The sequence below is a fragment of the Mastigoproctus giganteus genome, chromosome 10 (assembly GCF_048544385.1).
Source record: "Mastigoproctus giganteus isolate SK-2022 chromosome 10, ASM4854438v1, whole genome shotgun sequence".
NCBI lineage: Eukaryota > Metazoa > Arthropoda > Arachnida > Uropygi > Thelyphonidae > Mastigoproctus > Mastigoproctus giganteus.
The window spans coordinates 90,140,789-90,162,583 of NC_143584.1; the positions used below are offsets into that span (position 1 = coordinate 90,140,789).

At 40.5% G+C, this 21,795-nt stretch overlaps 1 protein-coding gene across 2 annotated transcripts in view; it reads right to left on the reverse strand.

Annotated features, from left to right (window-relative positions):
* ple (tyrosine hydroxylase ple) overlaps window positions 1-21,795 on the reverse strand; it is a 245,422-nt gene that overhangs the window by 23,920 nt on the left and 199,707 nt on the right. For both annotated transcript variants that reach the window (XM_090383463.1, XM_090383464.1), the window contains exons 10-11: window positions 11,498-11,624; window positions 6,428-6,523 (exon numbers count right to left, since the gene is read on the reverse strand). In XM_090383463.1, coding sequence (XP_090239589.1) covers window positions 6,428-6,523; window positions 11,498-11,624 — 223 coding nt within the window. The remainder of the gene's footprint in view (window positions 1-6,427; window positions 6,524-11,497; window positions 11,625-21,795) is intronic.

Consider the following 21,795-nt stretch of genomic DNA (forward strand, 5'->3'; position numbering starts at 1 on the left):
TTGGCTTCTAGCCATTATGTGGTTAGTGTGCATTCAGGTCCCGTCTTCTTCTCTACAAGTCTTCAACGAACTTGGAGAAGGCAATCTATTCCTGCCTCCCGTCCAGGAGGTATTGTTCTCTATCTCTGGGCAAAAAGGTGATCCAGGTGATGAGCTGGCAACGGAGGTCATCATAAAGCTGGCATTCATGCATGAGGTAGTGCCAACTCTCCACAGCAGCAAGCAAGTAGGGTCATCTGTAATTCCCTGGACTGTAAGCGTAGCCTTAAAGTCACCATGTCCTGTTAGCAGGAAGGTCGCGTGGAATCCCGGCGTGAAACATGCTGGAGCCATTGGATAGAGTTTTCCAACGTTGGGGAAGAATCGTTTGGTGACTTCTCCCTTTGAGGAATTTTCCCATCTGGTTTGTCAGGCCTGCATGAGGTGATTTGTAAGTCTCTTTTTCTCAGTCAAATGGATTGTGGTAGCATCTGCGTCAAGCCAGCAAAGGTACAGGCTTTTCCCTTGGAGTGTTCATATAATACTCCACATTTAGCTACTTCGAGGTCTAAAGGTAGGATGCCCGCCAGCACGTGCAGCACGTGGGTGCTAACTGTGCTGCAGGCCCTGGTTATAGTGAGTATCATGGCTCTATGGATAGAGTCGAAGTTTCTGCGATTTACAGCCATGGTAACTTTGGGGTACCATGCTCCAGAAGCATAGGAAGGCGGCTTTGTAAAAAAGCTTGAGGGTCTTCTTTTTCAATCCCTAGTCCCTTTTTGCGACTCTGGTAACAAGGGCTGTATAGCCCTGTATCTTCTTACGATGTATTTCAAGTGTGCCTGGAAGTAGAGAGTGGGGTCCAGTATTACTCCCAGATATCTAAGTTCCTTGGAAAGTCGTAGACTGACACCATCAATCTTAATCTGTGGGGGACTCCTGTAATCTAGAGCACCCTTGAAGGGAATGGAGTTCGTTTTGGTTGCAGAGATCCTAAGGAAGTGGATATTAGTCCACTACTGACGCCTCTCCAATAACGGTATTTAAGAATTCATCCAAGACGATGTTCCATAACATGGGTTCTAAAACGGAGCCTTGTGGACAGCCTCTGTTGATTTTTCTGGTGAGTATTTTTTTATGGAGCATCACCATGATGAGTCTACTGAGTGGTAGCTTTGGATTACTCCATAGAGGTTTCCTGGCATCCCAGTCCCCCGGAGTCGGGCCAGGACGCTCGGCCACCAAAGGGTGTCGAACGCCCCAGCAAAGTCGATAGAGATAGATAGGAAGTGTTTGTTTTCTGTGGCAGCTGCACGTGCAAGGAGGTTCTTCAGAGCATCCACATTCGACGTTCCCATTCTGAAGCCATACTGGTTTGGGGACATTAGGTTTGTCTATAGGTAGTGAGCCTGTATTCTGGTTAACAAAAATCGTTCCAAGAGTTTCCTGTAGACTGTTAGTAGGTCTATTGGTCTGTAGGAAGTCGGTTGGTCTGGTGGTTTTGTCGGGTTTTTAATTATGAGTTTAATATTTGCTTTTTTTTTCCAGTCCTTTGGATAGGTCCCAGTTTGGAGACAGAGATTGAAGAGGTTCAGTAGTAATTCCTCTATTGTTAAATCCGGTTCCCTATCTTCTGTTCGGTAGTCGTAATTCTCTGTGCACATCTTGATTTGTTGGTGTCTGCGGGTCTACATGAGGGTGGAAGGTTGTGTCCAAAATATTGTTGACAGATGCCTCCCAAGAATTGGTAACATCTCCCTGTGGTGTTATGGTGGTTGAAATTACCTCTCCCCTGGGGTGTTTATTAGTGGTTACTTTGTAGATCACCCCCAGGGGTCAGTGTTGCCAATGTTTGCGACCAGATATTCCCACGAGAGTTGTGTACTCTTGCTTATGAGCGAGGTGTACTGGTTTCTGGCTTCCTTGTAGATTTCCTGCAGAGCGTCCACTTCGAGGGTAGGCCAAGAGCCTATGGCTCTCTGGAATGTTTTTTGTTTGTCCTGCACTTCTCTTCGGAGCCTCTGGAGCTCTGGACTCCACCATGGTACAGCACCTGAGGCAGGTTTTCTTTGATTTATGGTAGTATTTGCTGCTTTAGTGGTGATCGCTGTGACTGTTTTTTGGAGTTGGTCTTGGTTTGTTTGAATTGCAGGTTGCTGTGTATATTTTTCTGCTATTAGAGTGTCTCTGAACTGGTTCCTTTTGCAGTGTGCAGCGCATATCTGTGTAGCATTTTTCTCTCAGGATATTGTCTCTGATGAGTTGGAAAGTCAGGACCCTGTGGTTGGACGTTGTCCAAGCATCCTGAACCGTCCAGTCAGTTATATTGCCTGCAATATTCCCAGTGGCTAGGAAAACATCGATGGTTGCTTCCCATCGTAGGTTGCAGTAAGTCGGTAGTTGATTAAGTTTGTTTAGCACTGTTATTGTTGACGTTGCTAGGAATTCCTTCAGGCACTGCCCATTCCTTGTCCCTTGCCTGTCTGGGGTATGGCTGTACCAAGCCAGTGACTTGCAGTTCACGTCCGCTGCTATTATTAGTTTCTGATCGTGGAGGATATTTGTTACATGTTCTAGGTACCTTGTAGCCATCGTCATGTCCGCTCCAGGGCAGCAATACAGGGCTTCGACGGAGAAGGCTCCCAGTGCTGAGATAAGATATGCATAGACAGCCCAGGCCGTGCAGAGGTGAGTGATTCTGGTAACTGTTAAATCTGGGTTTCTGGCCACAATAGTGGCTCAGGGGCTTTCATTTTCAGGCTGTATGATCTTGTATTGTAGGGGGTATCCCCTTACTTGATTGGCAACTCCATATGGTTCTTGGAGTATGATTATATCTATATTTTCGTCGTCGGCTTTCATCCTGACTTGGTCGTCAGAGTACCTGGCACATGGATGACTGGACCCAGGGTATCCCAGCATGACACCGCTACCACCGGCTTGTTTTCGTCCCACGCTGCATCCAGGCGCCATCACTTCCCCAGGTAAACAATGCACACATACCCGGCCGTCCATTTGGTGCAACAGGAAACGTGATTCATTGGACCAGACGACCTTCTTCCCACTCAAGGTCAAATTTCGATGCTCGCGTGCCCATTGTAGGTGCGATCACCGGTGAACAGTGGTTAGTGTGTTGTGACACATTATTCCCGTTACCAGCATTCCAATTACCAGCGGGTTGCACCACAGTTTCCCTTCATTTGCCACGTACCATTCGGGAGAGAGCCTTCACTCACCTAGAGAATCGATGGGCCGTGGTTTTCCAACACCTCGCCGACGGTTCGTGGGTTTTCCCTCCTCGGAGCACTTTCCGTAGGTACTAACCATGGCTGACCGTGAGCATCCCACTAGACGTACCGTTTCGGATATGCTCTGACCCAGTTGTTTGGTTATTACAATTGCCTTTGTCAAACTCGCTTAAGTCCGCTGCCTTTTCCCATCTGAAGAACAAGAGTAACACTGATTAATGGAGCTTAGTATCAAGTGTTTTTTAAAAACCGTGTCCCGACCCGCACCGTAGTTCACCTGCAGTTTCTTCGATTTGCATAACGACTCGCTGGTCATAATGTTTTAGCTTATCGGTGTATGTGACAGCCCACATTTGCGGTGAAAGTGGCAGTTCTCATTTCATCTCTGAGCCAGGTTACAATCAGAACTACAGTCCTGCTCTTCACAGGTTAGTAGATAAATTAAACTACTCTACCTTGAGGTGATTAACACAGGTCTCTTCCACAACTTAAAGCAAGGAACACCAACAAAATTCCTTTACTTCGATCTTGACCTGGCAAATGATCCTGAGGCAGAGTAAGCCTCAGGATAATTACTGAGAAATATGTCGGAATCTGTAAGATTCCTGGATTAATGCCACCAAAGGCGCTATAAGCAAGCATTTTATACCTTCATCCTCACTGAAAATGATCCTTTCAAACAAAAACTCGTCAACTTCGGGATAGAGCAGGATCCTCATTACAGTTGTGGCGAAACTGAGACTTGGGAGCATGTGATGTACAGCTGCCTACTTTATGACGACTTCAGGATTAGACTGATAACCAGGAACACATCTACCTCCAGGATGAGTCTCGTTACTTTGCCCTCGCTGAATTTGCACAATCAACATTTGCAGCTGAGATGGATGATACAGCGAAGAAACACCGAATGAACAGATCCACTTTAAAACATGATCACCTACCATTTCTCTTAAAATCCTAATGTGGTTGAGACCTCTACTGGAGTGCAGGATTGCTCTTTTGTGGAGAGGACCCTCGCGGGCACTATGCTTGCTGAATAGGGGTAGAATTTTCTGCTCACCTCCGGAAGGAGTTAAACTGAAACACCTTTCAGGTAAGAGTTACTGTAACCCCCTCCCTGGGTAGATAATTTGCAAACGATTAGTAGGATTAAGCTGAAAATCCCCTTGGGGTAAGATCCTCCAGAGTATCCCCGGATGCTTCATCCTTTTCCTACTACTGTCTCTCCCACTCTACTGCTATCTCCTCCACTCACTTTTTTTTCTTTTTTTTTAACTTTCCCTCTGTCAAAAAGCTCAAGCGCCCATGGCAGAGATGAGCCAGGGAACTATGGACTGCCTGGCTTACCTCCTAATGGTGATGGCTGCGGGTAACGTAGAGTCCCATTAGGGGCCCTGCAGCCAAAAGCCAGAGCAACAACAGAATCCAACACTAACACACTACACATACTTCTGGCATTTACAGATTTCTGTTTACTTCACTTGAATAACGATGACGCAGTTGTGGGAAACCACCGGTGGCGCCCCAAGCCCGAAACACTATGCCACTAAGCTACATAGTTAAATTTTAACGTTCTTGATGTTTTGAAGGAATCGGTGCATATTTACAGACGCATGTTGTATCACAATTTGATTTCTTTCCGAAAAATTAAACAACAGAAACTTGTTTCTGGCAATTTAAGCCGGCCACTCGCATTTCAAAATTCAAATGATTTTGAACATGTGGACACGATCGATTAAATCGGTTCGATTTTGACAGCAGACAGTTCATGTTTACTGCATGCTGATCGTGTTGGCAACATAATTTGAACGTGTGTCTGCGTGAACGATACGGTCATTCGACTTGAGCCCTTCCATTCAGTTCCATTTTGTTGACAGAAAGATATAGCAAATTATACACAAAGTTTTGCTGACTGAATTTTTTGAATTCTGCGAAGACTATACTTGCTTTGGGAAAGAAAACTCACCAGAATATCATGACAAAAACGCAAGATTAAAAGCGTTAGATGGGAAACCTTAGAACCATTGGATGGAGCTTCTTGATTGCTTAATAAAGATGCTTTCATGAAGGTCGAGGCCTGGACAACCAGACGTTAATTTTTATGACAGCTGTGTCCACCTTTAATTACGTAAATGGCAGAGATTCAGAAGTAGTAGCGTAAGTGTGGTCGAATAGTCATATTTGTTGTTAAACGCGCGAATCGTCCTCTTGACAATCCGAATGAAGCAAAGTGTCCAAATATTGTTAATGCCGTCTTTCCAGATGAGTGTCAGTACCGTTTGCAGGTACTGACACTCTCATCTGGAAAGACCCATAGTCCCGATTGCCACTAGAAGTAACCAAGTTCTGCCAAGATTTAATTTTACAAGTAGATATAATAGTCTTGACATTGTTTTTTTTGAGAACCTGATATTCTACTTTTAAGCTTTTCGACGTCAGGAAGTAGCCAACTTCTGCAATGTTGTTGGTAATTACGCCTAGCACGATGCACTTGCTGACGAAACAAAATAACTTGCTGGTTCCATCAAGGAACTGTCTTTCTGATTATGGAGAAACCCGTCATTTACTCGACAGCCGGTACCATTATCTTCCTTTCTCCTTTCTTAGGATGGCAAAACAAATCTTCGATCGCTAACTTCATCTGTTGACTTATGTGGTGCTTAACACTGTACAAGTTGTTTCTGATCTTGAAGTGGAAACAACTTGCCATCACTACCCAGACTTTTAATTGCTTGTGGTTTCTTTTTGTTATATTTTTTATAAATATTTTGTATATAGCAGCTGCTCTTTCGATGTGAACTCCAGATATAACATATTTCTGCTGTTTTTTTTTTTAAATAAACATTCGAATACTTAATCTATATCGCTCAGGGATAATTTAATGCGTTGAGAGATTGTCATCATGTAATCTTCACAACAAAATGGAATTTGCTTGATATTGCTATTGTCTCATATCTGGTAACGCATTAAATTTAAAAACTAATATGCTAAAGATGAAAAAGTGCCTAAAATGATGAAATTTGTTCGAATGTTTCATCTCATAAGAAATCTTTCAAAGCAATCTGGGAATAAAGTATGCAGTGCAAGAGCATTTAGAATGATACAATAAGAAAAGAAACCATGCATTTAAATGTCGAAGAATTAGTTTAAAACAGCATTGACAGAGAGAGAAAAAGTGTGTATCTTAAAAAGAAACTTACCTGCAGTTCTCCGTAGGAAGAAAGCAAACCCGCTCCATACGCCTTAATCTTTTTATCTTGTTTGCAGAGTCCAAATTCGACGGTAAACCAATAAAGCTATACATAAGAATAACAAAGTAAAAAAATTACGAAATTTTGCTTTGTCATGTTATCAGATAAATAGTACCTCAGTATACTGGGGGAAGGAGATTTTCATTTTTATATAATATGATAAAAAAGCTATTTTAACTTTCTTTAATCTATTTATTAGAAATCACCCTGACACAGCCATAACGGATAGAAGGATATATCATAAATATTTCAATTTAATATTTACATTTTTTTTTTCATTCGATATTTCTTACAAACGCAATCTTAGAGCAATTCATTTCCTTTACAATAAAGCTGCTTGTGCTTTATAGACCTGGAATTATTGCTTCTGTTTTCTTGTGTAATTTTTATGTTTTACCTTAACTTTTTAATACACTAGTTTTACTTCTCATGCTTAAAACTTTAAAACCTAAATTATTTATCTTTTGTATTATTAAGTTTGTATTGTTAGTTATTTAAATACTTCTTCCCTTAGCCAAGGTAACAGTTATTAGCTTTACTTGTCTTTTTAGAACTTTAAGACCTAGACTTAAGTCCATTATCTCTCTCTCTCTCTCTCTCTCTCTCTCTCTCTCTCTCTCTCTCTCTCTCTCTCTCTCTCTCTCTCTCTCTCTCTCTCTCTCTCTCTCTCTCTCTCTCTCTCTCTCTCTCTTTTTTTTTCTGATAGCGCTCTGATAAGTCTTGAACATTGGGGCCACCTCTGCTCACCTGTTGTAACTTCATAACCCCTTTCCTAGGATAATCTTTCTAATGTTCATTCAGGATATCGAGTCTCCGTGCAAATTTAATTCCATAACTTTGTATATTTCTGTAGGTATATCTCTTCTATACCTTTTTTGTCCTCATCAAATTTTCTTAAACTGGTGGTTTATTAAACATCCTAGAGCCCTTATTTCATTAAATTCAATTCCAATTTCTTTTAGCCATGTAGTGCAAGGAAGCCACAGTTCTTTTGCAACACTGGCCGAGGGGCGGTGAGATTGATAAGAAAATACCAAAACCTCTGTGAGGTGCCTCGTTACCAAGCTCTGTAGCACACAGTCTTTCCTCGTAAGGTTGCCCATTTGCGAATCTCACCATGCGAGTTATTACCCATCTTTGGACCCTTTCAAAGAGCTCTGTCTTTTTTTTTTTTTTTTTTTCCAGATTAGATCTCGATACTTGAACACAGTGTTTAAAATATTATCTTACAATTGCCTTACACAGTGGAACTATAATCTCCATATCTCTGCAGAATAGTGTTCGATAAATCATCAATAGGACATCAGGTGTTTCCTGGTTTCCTGTTTACGCTGCTCAGAAAACTTCATATCTGCTGCCCGTATTGTAACTTCCAGATCCTTTTCTTCCTCTACTGTCTTTAATTCAACCCCACCAGTGTATAATTTATAGTGGGGTTGCCATTCCCCAAGTGTTAAGACCTTTGATTTGGCTGTATTGCAACGCAGCTGCCACTTTTCTGACCGTTCTTAGAGCCAGTTCAAGTCATTCTGAAGGTTTGCTGCGTGGTACTGATCATTAACTACACTACTAGTCTTTACGTCGTCTGCAAATTTTGATCAAGCGTTCTGTCCCGTCGTTAATGAAAATTAGAAACAACAGTGGTCCAAGAACTAATCCTTGTGGAACCCCACTTCTGATTTTACAACAATCTGAAGAATATCCAATAATCCCAACATGTACCAGCTTATACAGTAACCTCTCATTAGGCGCTGAATCAATTGCATTACTAAAATCCAAATAGTCTGTCGAAATTGTTCCCTACATTCAGGTCATGAGTAATTGTGCAAAATAGCCTAAGTTAGTTAAACATGATTTGTCACTTAACCGAACCATGTTCTGTGTTATTCAGAATGCCATATCTATCTAAATTTCCCTGGATTTCACTCTTAATCATTGCCTCTAAGATTTTAGAAAGCCGGGTTTCAGGTCTGTTGAAAACCATAGTTTCGCCCATCTCTATATAGACAAAACCATGGTTCTCAAGAGACCCGAAGCCCACCTTTCTAGATAAGCAGCGTGCCTTCAGGAAATGGAAGAGTTATGGAACCACACACGATTTTATTAACTTTAAAAAGAAATGTGCAGCTCTTCTGAAGCAAAAATGACACGCCAACAATAGATATATAGCTAAAAGATAAGTATGCTCGAAGCGGCCATTTGCAAAGCACTACAAGGATATTCAGATGGATGAGAGCCTCTTCATAGAATGGGTGGACTATATTTTTGGTGATAGTTACGTAAAAGAAGAATATAATCTCCCCCTCTCTCCATCCCTTTACAACCCTTTACGTGATTTGTTTTCCCTGTCTACACTTAATATCACGAAGGAAAATCTGATGAAAGTAATTAACAAGTTACCAAAGTTACTGCCGGGCCTAATGGATTTCCCTTGTTTATCATTAAAATATCTATTTGACCAGCTAGCTCCGATTCATCGATTTCGGCATTCTCCTACAATATTTTCTTAAAGGTATGTAATTAAAGGCTTCTGTAATTTTTGCTTTAAAGGTATTCCATAATTCAAGTGTATTCGCCCAATTAATAGATGCCATATAGCTCCTTATACTATTACAGTTCCCTCTTCTGAAATTAAAACCGTGCGTTTACCTTTAACTATCGCAACGTCTTTCTTCATCTTGCAACTGACGACTGCATGATCACTACCTGCCAATGATTCCTGTATTTTAAGCTATGTGTTGTCATTTAATTCGTGAGTAATAATGAGGTCAAAAATATTCTTATTCCTAACTCCTAGTATTTTCTCTATTATGCTGGTACAACTAGGGAAAATTTTCCCTAAAATGAGTTTCCTTCATACTTATTCCAATCAATCTGGGGCAGATTGAAGTAACTCATAATAAGACATTCGCGCTTGCTTGCCCATTCCATCTGCATGTAAAGACTCTTGTCATACTTTTCACAATCTTCCATTCTGTAGATTACTCCCACTTTCATTATACTTCTGCTTCCAACTAACTCATACCTTACAGATTCTATGCTGGCAGACGTAACTTCAGACTCAGAAAAGAGGTTTTTGTTTCTGTAGACATGTGATTCTCTTTATTGCCATTTGTCGCTTAGGTTTGGTGCATCAACTTGTCTCGTGCTAAGCTTTGCTAGGGTATTTAACTTTATATGTTGTAACCTATTTACAGGGGTTGAGGTTAATGTGCAGCATCGATCTTGTTCTGGTATTATATTTGCGTTTAACTTTGTTCAGTCATTTGAGTAGCCGGTACTCCGCTGCCAAGATCTTTTGAATCTGTTTAGGTGGAGCCGATGGCCATATAACTGCTCCATGCATTGGAACCGGATAAAGACACCTCTCCCTGTATGGAATCAGACATGTCACTTATTGTTTGATAGCTCACTAGACTGTGTATAAAATTCTCTTTTTTTTTAATTCTTCTTTATGCTTATTGAAAGAAAGTTGGAGTTGGAGTCCCAAATAAGGCCTAGATTCCTCTGGTGGCGAATCCTACTCATAAGCTCTCCATTGATTGTTACTTGAAGGATAGTTGGCTTCTTAGTTTTTTTTTTTTTTTTAAATGTTATTAGCGCCGACCTCTGTGTATTGGTTTTTACATTTAATTCTCTCAGGTAGTTTTTCACGCTTTTGATGTTTAATATGTCTCCTCCTGAACTTTTATATTAATATATACACACTTTGAAATCGCCTGAAAATGGATCAACATTATCATATTCACTTCACTAATCAAAGGCTCTAATACAACTGCAAAAGGGAGACCGGAAAGAACGCCTTGCGGTATGCCAGAATTTATTCTTATTTCAGCGTTTAATTTTATAACTCAATTTTAGGCGCCTTCGTAGCCAGGTGGGAAGGAGCAGCAGTGCGTAGCACACGCTTCTTGATTAGACCGGGGTTCGAGCCCGTCACCACCAAATACGGAAGATGCGGAAAGGTCAGGGAATGACCACCACATATCCCGGAGCAATATGGCCTTAGTTGCTAATGCTCCTAAAAACCAAATAACAAACATAACTCAATTTTAGTATCCTCTTTGACATGGCCTTTAGTAGTATTTCAAGCAGATCCCCTTTGACATGAAAACATTCCCTAAGAACATTCCAATGACGACTCTTTTAATATTGTTATAAGCTGCGGAAACTTCCAAAACCACAACAACATACGACTGTGCTTTGAGTGCCGTCTGGATAATTTTGAAATGTTGTGAATAGATTCATAGTTGTAGATCAGCCCTCTATCACTGAGTGAAGCTATTTTAGAGTTTCATTTTTCTTTATTTTTCACAAAACATTACAGTATATTTTCTTATGACTGCACACTATTAGCAACTGCAAATTTTGTGTTACCTGCTGTCGATAGCACTTGTTTATTTTCTTGTGAATTTATGACAGTAATTATTTCCGGTAATGTTTGGTTATATATGCGATAATATAAATGTCGCAGCTTTGTTGGCAAGTGTGATGAAAAGAAAGAATTAAATACCAAATAAATGACGAGTCTGAGTCATAATGTGAATATTGTGTATTCTGAATGGGACTGCAAAAATAAAAGTTATAGGGAGAACTATTGTCCAATAATTTGCATGAATTTTAGTAGTTCCTTACCGTTGCTGAAATCTTTGCTGTTGTGATCTTTTGCCATTCCGGTATTCAATGATTGATTTAATGTAAGAGTAAATTTATATTATGCCAAATATATTAATTACTGCAGTTGAAATAGACGTTAGCTAGAAATGTGACAACTGAAGAATGGGCCACCACTTTCAATTTAGGTATTTTACATGAGTAAAACATAACGGCAAGCAAACGCTTCGGGATTTCTTGCCGATAGAGCAAGTAAAGCATGAATAAAAATTTAAGTTAATATATTTAAAAAAAAAAAAATCGGATGAAACTAATTTCTACGTGTAAAGCTTTTTCTTTATCTAATTATTGTGATTATGAGGGAGCCTTGTCTTTCTAAGATAATGTTTTGATATCTGAACCTACCGTGGCAAACTTCTCAATATCCTCATCAGAAGCTCCCAACGACGCCAATCCGATCTCTTGGGAAAAATTAGCAAAACTAGGATCAGCAAGCATTGGTGCATGGCCTAACAGCTCATGGATGCAGTCCCTTGAAAAAGAAAAAAAAATAATAAAATGAGTGAATTAAATAAATAAATGTTGGTATTGGTAACGTGATGTGAGGAAGCAACGCGTATACAACACTAGCAAACAATTAAATAATTAATTTTTCCCATTCCTTCCAAGAATTTATTCAAACTACCCAAACATTAGGGTGATAATTTATTCCATCAATTGATTAGCATTTAGTTCAATGCGAATTTCCGCACACCTGTTCTACAACCAACTTTTTTCCAATTTAAATTTAAGCCTTTGTTGTTTCGTCTGGAGCAACAAAGAAGGCATAAATTCCATTATTCCATAAAGATTCCATCAGCATTAAATTAAACCTAATGCTGATGGAATCTTTTTAAACCTTTTTAAAACCTTATACGCTTCAGTTAAGTTACCATTCAGGTGCCTAGTTTACAGAGACTACAATTTGTAGAACCAAAAGTCTTTCCTAGTAAGAATATTCTTTTGTATTCCCAGCTAACCTGTTGCTTTTCTCTGAACCCTTTCCAACAGATCTATACGAATAAATAAAAAAGCATACAAAAAGCACACACAACAGGCAAAACCAAGTGTAGTTCGTAAACAAAAGTATAGCCTTCCCACTACGATTTTTTAATGAAAATCAAAAGCAGAAGAGGTATTAAAACCTATAGTACTTAGTGCCGTGCATGGGTTGAAGGTTGAGAAGATGAAAGAAGGTACTTGTTGATATTAGACTTGAATTTCTGTAGACTGTAATTTTCAGGAAATACGGTTGAAGGAATAAATGAGGAAGATGAAAAGTTGGTTCTATGAGTTTTAAATTTGATAGTAAAAGGATGTTGACTGGTTGCGACACGTGTTCGGACTGGTTTGAAAGAGAGAGAGCAGGAATTACAGAAACCAATTCAGAAGAGCAGTGCTCATGGAAGCATCTGTAGAAAAGGCGTGCTGCAGAAACAGAATATCTATACGACAGAGAGTAGAGACTCTTTGTTAGAGATGGATCATTAATTAACCTAACTGCCCTCTTTGAGTGGAATCTAGAAGCCTGAGAGAGGTTGGGGCACCGGCCCAGATGTGGGAACAATATTCCATGGTTGGGCGGATTTCTGATTTGTACAGAGTGAACCAGCTGTCTGGAAGAAAAGTAAAGCCAAGAGCGAAAGAGAAAGCTCAGTTTTTTGTATGCAGAGGAAGCAACATTTGTGATGTACTTATGCCAAGAGAGGTTAGAAGTCAGGGTAATCCCTAATAGAGATATGTGACCTTTGTTTAGAAATCTGACTGTCATCGAAGATAAGCATAAGAATACTTTTCGTGAACTATAAAACGGGATTGTTTTAGTTTTAGAAGGATTGAAACGAACTGAGTTATCATTGCCCCACTGAAGAATTACCTGGATATCAGCATTTAAGGAATTGGTAGTGGATATTCGAGAAATTGAAGCTGTGCAGGGCAAGTCTCTCTCTCTCTCTCTCTCTCTCTCTCTCTCTCACACACACACACAAAGTGAAATGCAATGTGCTATCATCAGAAAAGAGTCCGTATGATTTCCGGTCAGTGGAAGAAGGACCTTGATAATAATGAATATTCATTTATTGCAAATACAGCAAGCCCATCACAGCACTAGGCTATGGGCATAAATTCAGTACAAATAAGATAAATATAAAAAAATACATAGCATATTTTATATGTACATTAACAATGAATATGAATTATAATGATCAAATATATATATGTATATAAATACACAGTATATTGCAGAACATAATATTTGGCTCTCAGATGCAGTTACCGGGTTGCATGCAGGCAGCTGTTCTTATTTCTCATCATTTGATTGGAAATGTGACTCCTGTAGGCTTCAGAGTCGAGCAACCTCTTACAATTAACGTTGTGATAATTTGAGGTGATGGGATGCTTTGGGAAACGTTCTGTCCATTTTTTTGAGTCTGGAGAGTTTGGATTTGAATTATTTTTGATTTCTTGAATTTTCTCTGTTGGGAGGAGCTATTATGTTGGCTAAGTTTGGTGAATCGCTTGCAGAGGTAAACTTTGCAAGAAGCATGATTCCAGACTCGTTGATCATCGGTTGCAGAGGCTTTGTTTGTAAGTTTTCATAAAAGTGTTGCCTGGATATTGTATGAGGGGAAACGAAGTTTACTATTTAGCCATCGTACTCTAGGGCAAGGAATTTCTTGACGGTAACTCTGAGGAGCATCAGACCAGATAGATTTCGGATGCAAAAGCCAGAATGGGAAAGATGCATCTTTGAACATGATTTATGACTGTGGTTTTTTGTTTTTTTTTTTTTTAATCTTGAATGGCTGCTGTCTCTTGCTTGATTAGCCATTTTGCTTTTTGAATTTTTTTAGTAACACATACATAGCGAGAATTAAAGGAAAGATTTTTGTCAAAAACAGCTCCTACGTCTTTGTGAGCATATACATTTGGAATTGAAACATCTGCATAACTCTTTGTGGTTTGATTGTTTCCGTAAGGAATAAGTTAATTGAGCAGATTTGTTTGCATTTATAGTCGGATTGAGATTCTTCAGATACTTGATTCCGCACATCTGTAAATTCGCATCATGGCTAACCTTGCAAATGTCATCACAGGCTTTGGAAATAATAAATAATTTCAAATCATCGGCATAAGCCAGCAGATTTGGATTTTCTTGTAGAAGTGGTTGTAGAGATGCTGAAAATATAGTACTGTAGAGAACACCTCCTTGATGAACGCCTGTTGTGACGATAATGTTATCGGTATTAGTGGGGAAGAGGAGATGTCTGTGATTTAGGCTGTACTGTAGATAGAATATAACCATTGTGTCAATGAGGAAATGAATTTTTTTTAGTATTTCAATGGCTTTCTTGTGATCGATGTTGTCGAAAGCATCTTTTATGTCTAAATAAAATACATCGCATTGTGCTTTATCCTGAAACGCAGTTTGGATGCGCACAATGGTGTCATCTAGGCTTGTTGTTGTGGAGCCCCATCTAGGACCAAAATGCATGTTGACAGGTGCATTAGTAAAGATCGCATCCTGAAGCTATGGCATCATGATCTTATCAATAATTTTAGCGATTATTGATGATACAGCAATTGGTTGACAGGTGCATTAGTAAAGATCGCATCCTGAAGCTATGGCATCATGATCTTATCAATAATTTTAGCGATTATTGATGATACAGCAATTGGATGATAGTCTATATGGTTATTACTACTAGCTTGTTTTGGAATCAGGGTAATTCTAAAAGTCTTGGAAGGAATGGTTGGGAAATAATATGAACTAAAAAATCAATGATGAATGCACTGGACATTTTAATACTAAAACTAGGGATGCTGCCAGGGCCTTCACTACTATCGTAATTGGTTAATAATTTTCTGAACTGTATTCTAATTTACAAGTTGGCTGACTAGGAAGCATTTCATGTTGCACGCTATTTGCGTGTTTATAAGAATTGAATTCTTTAAATCTGTTTTGCATATCTTCCGTGCAGATGTCAAAATTGCATCTTTCCATATTGAATTTTGTCCATTTCAAAGCTTGATCATGCTGCAAGGTAGCTCTTGTTTTTGAAGAAAGTGCTCCTTCAATGATTTTTGTACGTCCGCCTGATTTTTTTTTGAGCTGAAACAATGCTCTGCTCTTTTTATACTTTATGTATGCGGATGAAGTACCATACTTCTTCCATTGCCTGTGGCATTTTTGCTCCCTTTTAAAGTATGGTTTTAGATGGGATTTGAACCAAGGTTTGGATTGAAAAGAAAGTCTTACGAGGTTGGATGCCGACTCTGTTTTTAATTGATTCAACAATTTTATTAGTAGAAACATGGCGTCCCGAATAAGTATATTTTTGAGAGAATCCCATGGGTAATATTTCAAGAGCTGCAAAAACTTTTCTTTCTGAAGGAATTTAATTGATAATATTCTTCTCGTAATTTCCATAGGGAAGCGAGGATTCTCGCAGAAAATTGCTGCTTGCAATTCTATACTTTTGTGGTCAGATCTATGTAATGTTGCTGCTAAGTTTTTCTTGAAGTGGAAGATTAGAGTAAACAAGGTCAAGCGCTTGATTACCTCTTATTACCTTTTGTAACAGTGACGGTGTTTTTTTTTTTTTTTTTTTTTTTTTTAAGCTCCTAGAACTAATAAGCAGTCGGACAGCAACTTCATTTGTAAATTCTATTTGGGCATGGGGAGATTAAAGTCGCCCATTATAATTATGTTAGATTGAGACTTATGAACAGTGGTGATCCAGGTTATTACGGTACTTCATTAATGATATCATCAGTAGGTCCAGGCGGAATATAAATATTATATATTTGAAGCAGTAAATCTTTAACTTGGATCAGAAGAGAAATTCCTTCAAGTTGTAGGAACAGGACATATGGACATGTGTTATTGTTAGGGCGGCTCCTAGAACGTTAGTTCAAATCCGCTTCGTATTACTGTAGGTTTTAACAGACTATAAATTAGGCCAGACTTGGAGTAGGTTATTAACACCTACAACTCCTGTAGGAACAGGAGGTATAAGGTATATTGAGGGTCTAGCGGCTCCTGGGATTTCTCCCATCTCCGCGAATGTTCTATGTATCGGTGACAGTACCCTGTCAAAGCCAGATATTTAGAAGTGTGTGGTCATGAGTAGTGTTATACGTTGTGCCCATTGTTTATCCGGCTTATTGGCCGCCAGGCCCCTAATGGGACCCAACGTTGCCCATACCTCGCCACGTGGAGGCTAGCCAGGTGTTACCAGTGAGTCAATTGTATTCTGGCAAGTCCTGCCACTTACTTTCCCTGGATTTTAGTGGCCAGGACCTAAAATAAAATTGGAACGACTGCGGTTGATTTTAGTTCACTTACATTAAAGCGCTAATATGGGGTTTGACGCTGAAGGCCTGTTTCTGAAGTGCCTAAAAGGTTGGGCGAAATTAAATTTTTTTGGTGTATTTTAAATTTGGACGTGTAGGGCTATACACTGTGCAAGAGAAAGTGATGGGAGGGGAGAGTGAAGGCTGGGGGTGAAATAGAAAGAAGGGGTCCATGGGGTAGGTGACCCCCAGTTATTCAGTGAGGCATGCCCATGCCCCACCAGAGAGAAGGAATGGTGTGGTAGGGAAGAGAGGAGACAGCAAGCCGTCACCTCCCCCCCTGCCGGGTGTGGGAGTAAAAGGATTGCACTGCACAAGAGGGGCGCCTCCGTAGCCAGGTGGGAAGGAGCAGCAGTGTTCTTGATTAGACCGGGGTTCGACCCCTTTACCACCAAATACGGAGGATGCGGAAAGGTCAAGGGAAGGACCACCGCATATTTCCGGAGCAATATGGCTTTAGTTGCTAATGCTCCTAAAAACCAAATAACAAACAAACAAACAAGCACAAGAGAGTGCAGAGCCTTGAGCCAATATGGCTCCATCGAGGCAACAACTTGGAGTTTCTATATCTTCGTCGGTATTCTCTGTCATCGGTAGCCTTTATAATCCAGATTTGTCCTCAGCTATGAACACTGGTCAGGTCCGTTGTTAGTCTGTTTTCAATGGCTGTGGTTCTCTTCATCATGGGAAGATCCTCATCTCCATGGAGTTATTCTTGCGTTCGCTGGTTTTAGATGAATAATATGAGAAGGTTCCTGAGGGAGATTCTCCTCGACTCCTCTCCACGCGTGTTCTGTGTCTTTTTTTTTTTTTTTTTTTTTTCATCTGTTTCATCTGTAGATGGCTATCAGTGTTTTTACGCCTAGCAAATAGTTCTTGGGCATATTCCTTTAGCTCCCTATATTCCTCTAGTGAATCCAATAGATGTGATTCCAGGTTCTTGGGGAGATAGTGTATTGCGGTGATCAGTCTGCACCTGAGGTCCTCATAATGGGTGCAATCGTACATAATGTGCTTCCAGCACTCAAGCTCCCTACAGGCGCAGATCGGATCCTCTTCAATTCCCAGCGCTGTCAGCTTGGCTTTAAAGGCCCCCGTGACCAGTCAGTAAATAGGTGGTGTATAAGCCAGGTTGAAACCAAGTTGGGGGACTGGTGTACATCCTGTCGATGTTCGGAATGAATTTCCTGGTGATATTTCCCTTATTTGAGTTGGCCCAGCGCTCCTGCCAAACTTGCATCAGGTGTTTTTGCAGTCTTGTCTTTTTAATTTTTTTTCGTGGTGCATTAACGTCCACAGTATAGCCATGGTACGTACAGGGTATTCCTTTCTCTATGTGGTAGTTCATTCCCCTGCGCGTGATCTCTAAGCCAAGGGAGAGAGCCCCGGCCAAGACCTGCAGCGCGTGGGTACTGATTGTTGTACTAGTACGTGTAACTGTCAGTAGGATGGTTCTTTACGTTGCATCAAGGATGCGTCGGTTTAGTACAGTTGCTGTTTTGGGAAACCATATTGCTGAGTCGTAAGTGATGATCGGTAGAAAGGTTGTTTTATAAAACAGTGACAGGGTGCGTTGGTTTAACCCCCAGTCCCGCCTGGCGATCCTAGCCACCAATCCAGAGTATCTTTTAATTTTGGCTCTGATACAAGTTAGATGGTGTTTAAAGGAAAGATTACCATCCAGTTTAACCCCTAAATATTTTAACTGGGTCATTAGTTAGTTTTATTGTGGTAGGTCCCACCTTTATTTGTGGCGGTCTAGGTATATCAGCTTGCCTTGTAGCAGGATGGAGGACGTCTTTGTTGTTGATATCGTCAGGCAGTGGATTCTGGTCCAGTTTTGCAATATCAGCATTGCCTGATTGGCCTTTTCCTCTAGCTGGGCCCTGCTATCTGCAGCAATGGTGAGGACCAAATCATCAGCAAAGGCCTGGGAGCGCACATTACCGAGGTGCAAAGCCAAGAACCCGTCCAGAACCATGTTCCACAGGAGTGGTCCCAGAACAGAACCCCGGGGGCAGCCCCTGCTGACATCACGATTCACTCTACCATAAGGTGCTTCCACGATTATGCGTCTCTCGGAGAGATATGACCTAATTATGGAGTATAAGTTGATCGGCACTTGTGCCTGCCTTAGTCTTGCCAGGACGCTCGGCCACCAAATGGTGTCGAACGCTCCAGCGAAGTCAGCGGAGATGACTAGTAGATATTTATTATTGCAGTTTGGTGATGATTCCGATAGTCTACGCAAGGCCTCCACAGTAGATGAACCCTGCTTGAATCCGTATTGCGATGTCTCTGTAAGTTACGCTGTCTGGTAATACTGATTTATCCTTTTGTGGAGTAGTCTTTCTAGCAGTTTGCTTGCAACTGGCAGTAGGGCTTATTAGCCGATAGGAGTTTGTTAGGTGGGGTGGTTTGTTCGAATTTTTGGGGATTAATTTTACCTTTGCTGTCTTCCATTTTTTGGGGAAGATGCCTTTAGCCAAGCAGCTGTTATATAGGTGTAAGAGGAGGTGTGGAACGATCTCCACAGTCTTCTTAATAATTCCGGGTTCTAAGTAGTCCAGGCCTGGACATTTATTGTTTCTTATCTGGGTTGCCATTTGTTGTAGTTCATCCTGTGTGAATAGTGTCTCCTGAGTGTCTGTTGAGTAAGCTTCATTATCTTGACAGATGATAAGTTGCTCTGGCAGTGTTGGCTCTATTGGTTCCGGGAATTTTTTTTTTTTTCCATTTATTTGTACACACAATTCTTTACATTTTATATACAAGAACTTACAGAGAAGATATATATACAATTTTATATACATTAGCATTATCATTCTCATTATACCTATATATATACTATATTATATATGAACACGTGTGTGTGTGTGTGTGTGTGTGTGTGTGTGTGTGTGTGTGTGTGTGTGTGTGTGTGTGTGTTTTACCTGTATCAAGGGTGGCTCCTAGGCCTTAGCCCATCTCCACCTTGCACGTCTGTGGTGGTGCAGAAACTCAGCAAGCTTTTTATCGCTTATGTACTTGTATGTCCACCTTGCCACCAGGGAGCAGCCAACACCCAGGCAGCCGCTGCCTGCCCCCAGGCACATGCAGCCAAGCCTGGGTCTACTATTACCTTTAGTACCATGGGCACAAATCCCACACCCACCGGAGATAGTGCAATACCGGTGGGTGCCAGCAATCCCATCCCCAGGTTGCCCAAACCCGGAAACCAGCAAAAAAAAAAAGTAAATATTTACATATGTACAAAAGATAATAGAATTTTGACTCTAAAGCCTAGTAATACAATTCAATTTACATATCTGACAAGTCATCCTATTTATATTTAATGGGATACCAACATTTATATTAACTGCTCAGCTGTCAGATTTATACTCGATTTTGGATTTGAGTTCTTAGTTGAAGTCTTTTCTTAAAGACCGATTCTGCAAAGGTCTGGAAGTTCTCAACTAGTATTTTCACGTTGTCCTCAGCTAGACCTGGAACCTGATTAAGTAGCAATACTCGATGGTCTGTATATTGCGGACAAAACAGTAAAACATGGATCCAGTCCTCCATTTGACCACAGGTGCAAAAAGGATCCGGCTCCAAACCTCTGTCGAAAAGTTTGGCCCTCAGAGATCCATGGTCTGTTAATAAATACGTCGTAAACATGCTTGGTGCAAACCACGAAACAGAAGGTTGAGAAGCAAACTCAACATTTTCAATATACTTCTTTGTGACTTCGCCGTGCACAGACTCATTCCATCTACTTTGCCAAATACTAATCATTTCACTCCATAATCTTTTCCGTTCTGTCTTTAAGTTACTAACTGGGTCGGTTGTAATTCCCATAATAGATACCTGCAGTCCTTTCTTATGTTTATAAATCATGCCACGGTATAAGATAAATAAATCTAAAGGCAGTTCTCCTCCAAGAATTTGGAGGGCATTGTTTGATACTGTACGAGGGGCATTGTTTGGTGCCAGAAGCATTGTCCTTTGAATTGATAGTAGCTTGTTTTTAATTTTCACCTTAACGACGTTCTGGTGCCAAATACCTGCTCCATACGAAACTATAGGCAGAAATATTGCTTTATAATATAGTTTCAAGGTCTTTTTATTCAAACCCCAGTCTCTTTTGGAGATTCTTATGACCGAAGCAGTAAAATTTCTAATTTTTTCCTTCAGTTTGGTGACATGAGGGAGAAAGGTTAATTTATCATCAAGAATTATGCCAAGATATTTGTTTTGAGGAACATAAGGTATCTGTAAACCATTCAGTTGAATTCTTGGTGGTCTTCCGTAATTAAATTGGTTTTTAAATGTCATGAAATTTGTTTTACTCGGAGATATCTTGAGCTTGTTGATGTCAGCCCATGCCACCAAATCATCTAAGATGGGTTGAATTTTGTCCTCTAATACCTTACGTGACCTTCCTTCTATGGCAATCACGAGATCATCGGCGTAGGCCACCTTTAGAGAATCCTCGTGTGATTTCGTGAGCCACTGATCTAGTACGGCATTCCAGAGGAGAGGCCCCAACACCGACCCCTGGGGGCATCCTCTCGAAATCTGGGCCTTGTAAGACAGATGCTTTGCCTTGACCATGATGTATCTCTCATTAAAGTATGATCTCAGTACCCTGTACACATAATTATCACATTTAGCCAGCCTTAAAGACCTGAGGGCACTCTCCCACCAGACGGAGTCGAAAGCGCCCTCAAAGTCCACAAAAATTGCCAAAACATATTTAGAAGATGAATTCTGGATAAAGTTCATCACCGTAAGAATAGCATCGTCGGTGGACCTCCCTTTTTTGAAGCCAAACTGACAGTTTGAGCATAGTTGGTTTTCCTCAAATTTCTTTAGTATTCTGGGAGCCAGAAGACGTTCATATAACTTTCCCAGATTAGCAAGTAAGGAAATTGGTCTGTAAGCACGGGGATCGGATATATTTTTCCCTGTCTTGTGAAGAATCTTGAGCAATGCCAATTTCCACTGATTTGGAAAGTATCCTTCCAGGAGGCATTTGTTCAAGAGATTTAGCAGTACTTGTGGGTAAAAGTTGAAAAACTTGACGATAACAAGATTCTCCACAAGGTCAATTCCGGGGCATTTTTTGCTGTTTAGTCCAGCTATGGCAGAACCCAACTCCAACAGATTAAAACACTCAATATCAGTTGGACCCGTGTACATACTGTTTTCAAGACGTATCTTGCCTTGCTCCAATGTATCCAACTCTGGAATATCTGGATGCCATCTTCTGGTTCCGGGAAGATGGCATCCAATATATTGCTTATAGATTGTTACCACGTGGTAGT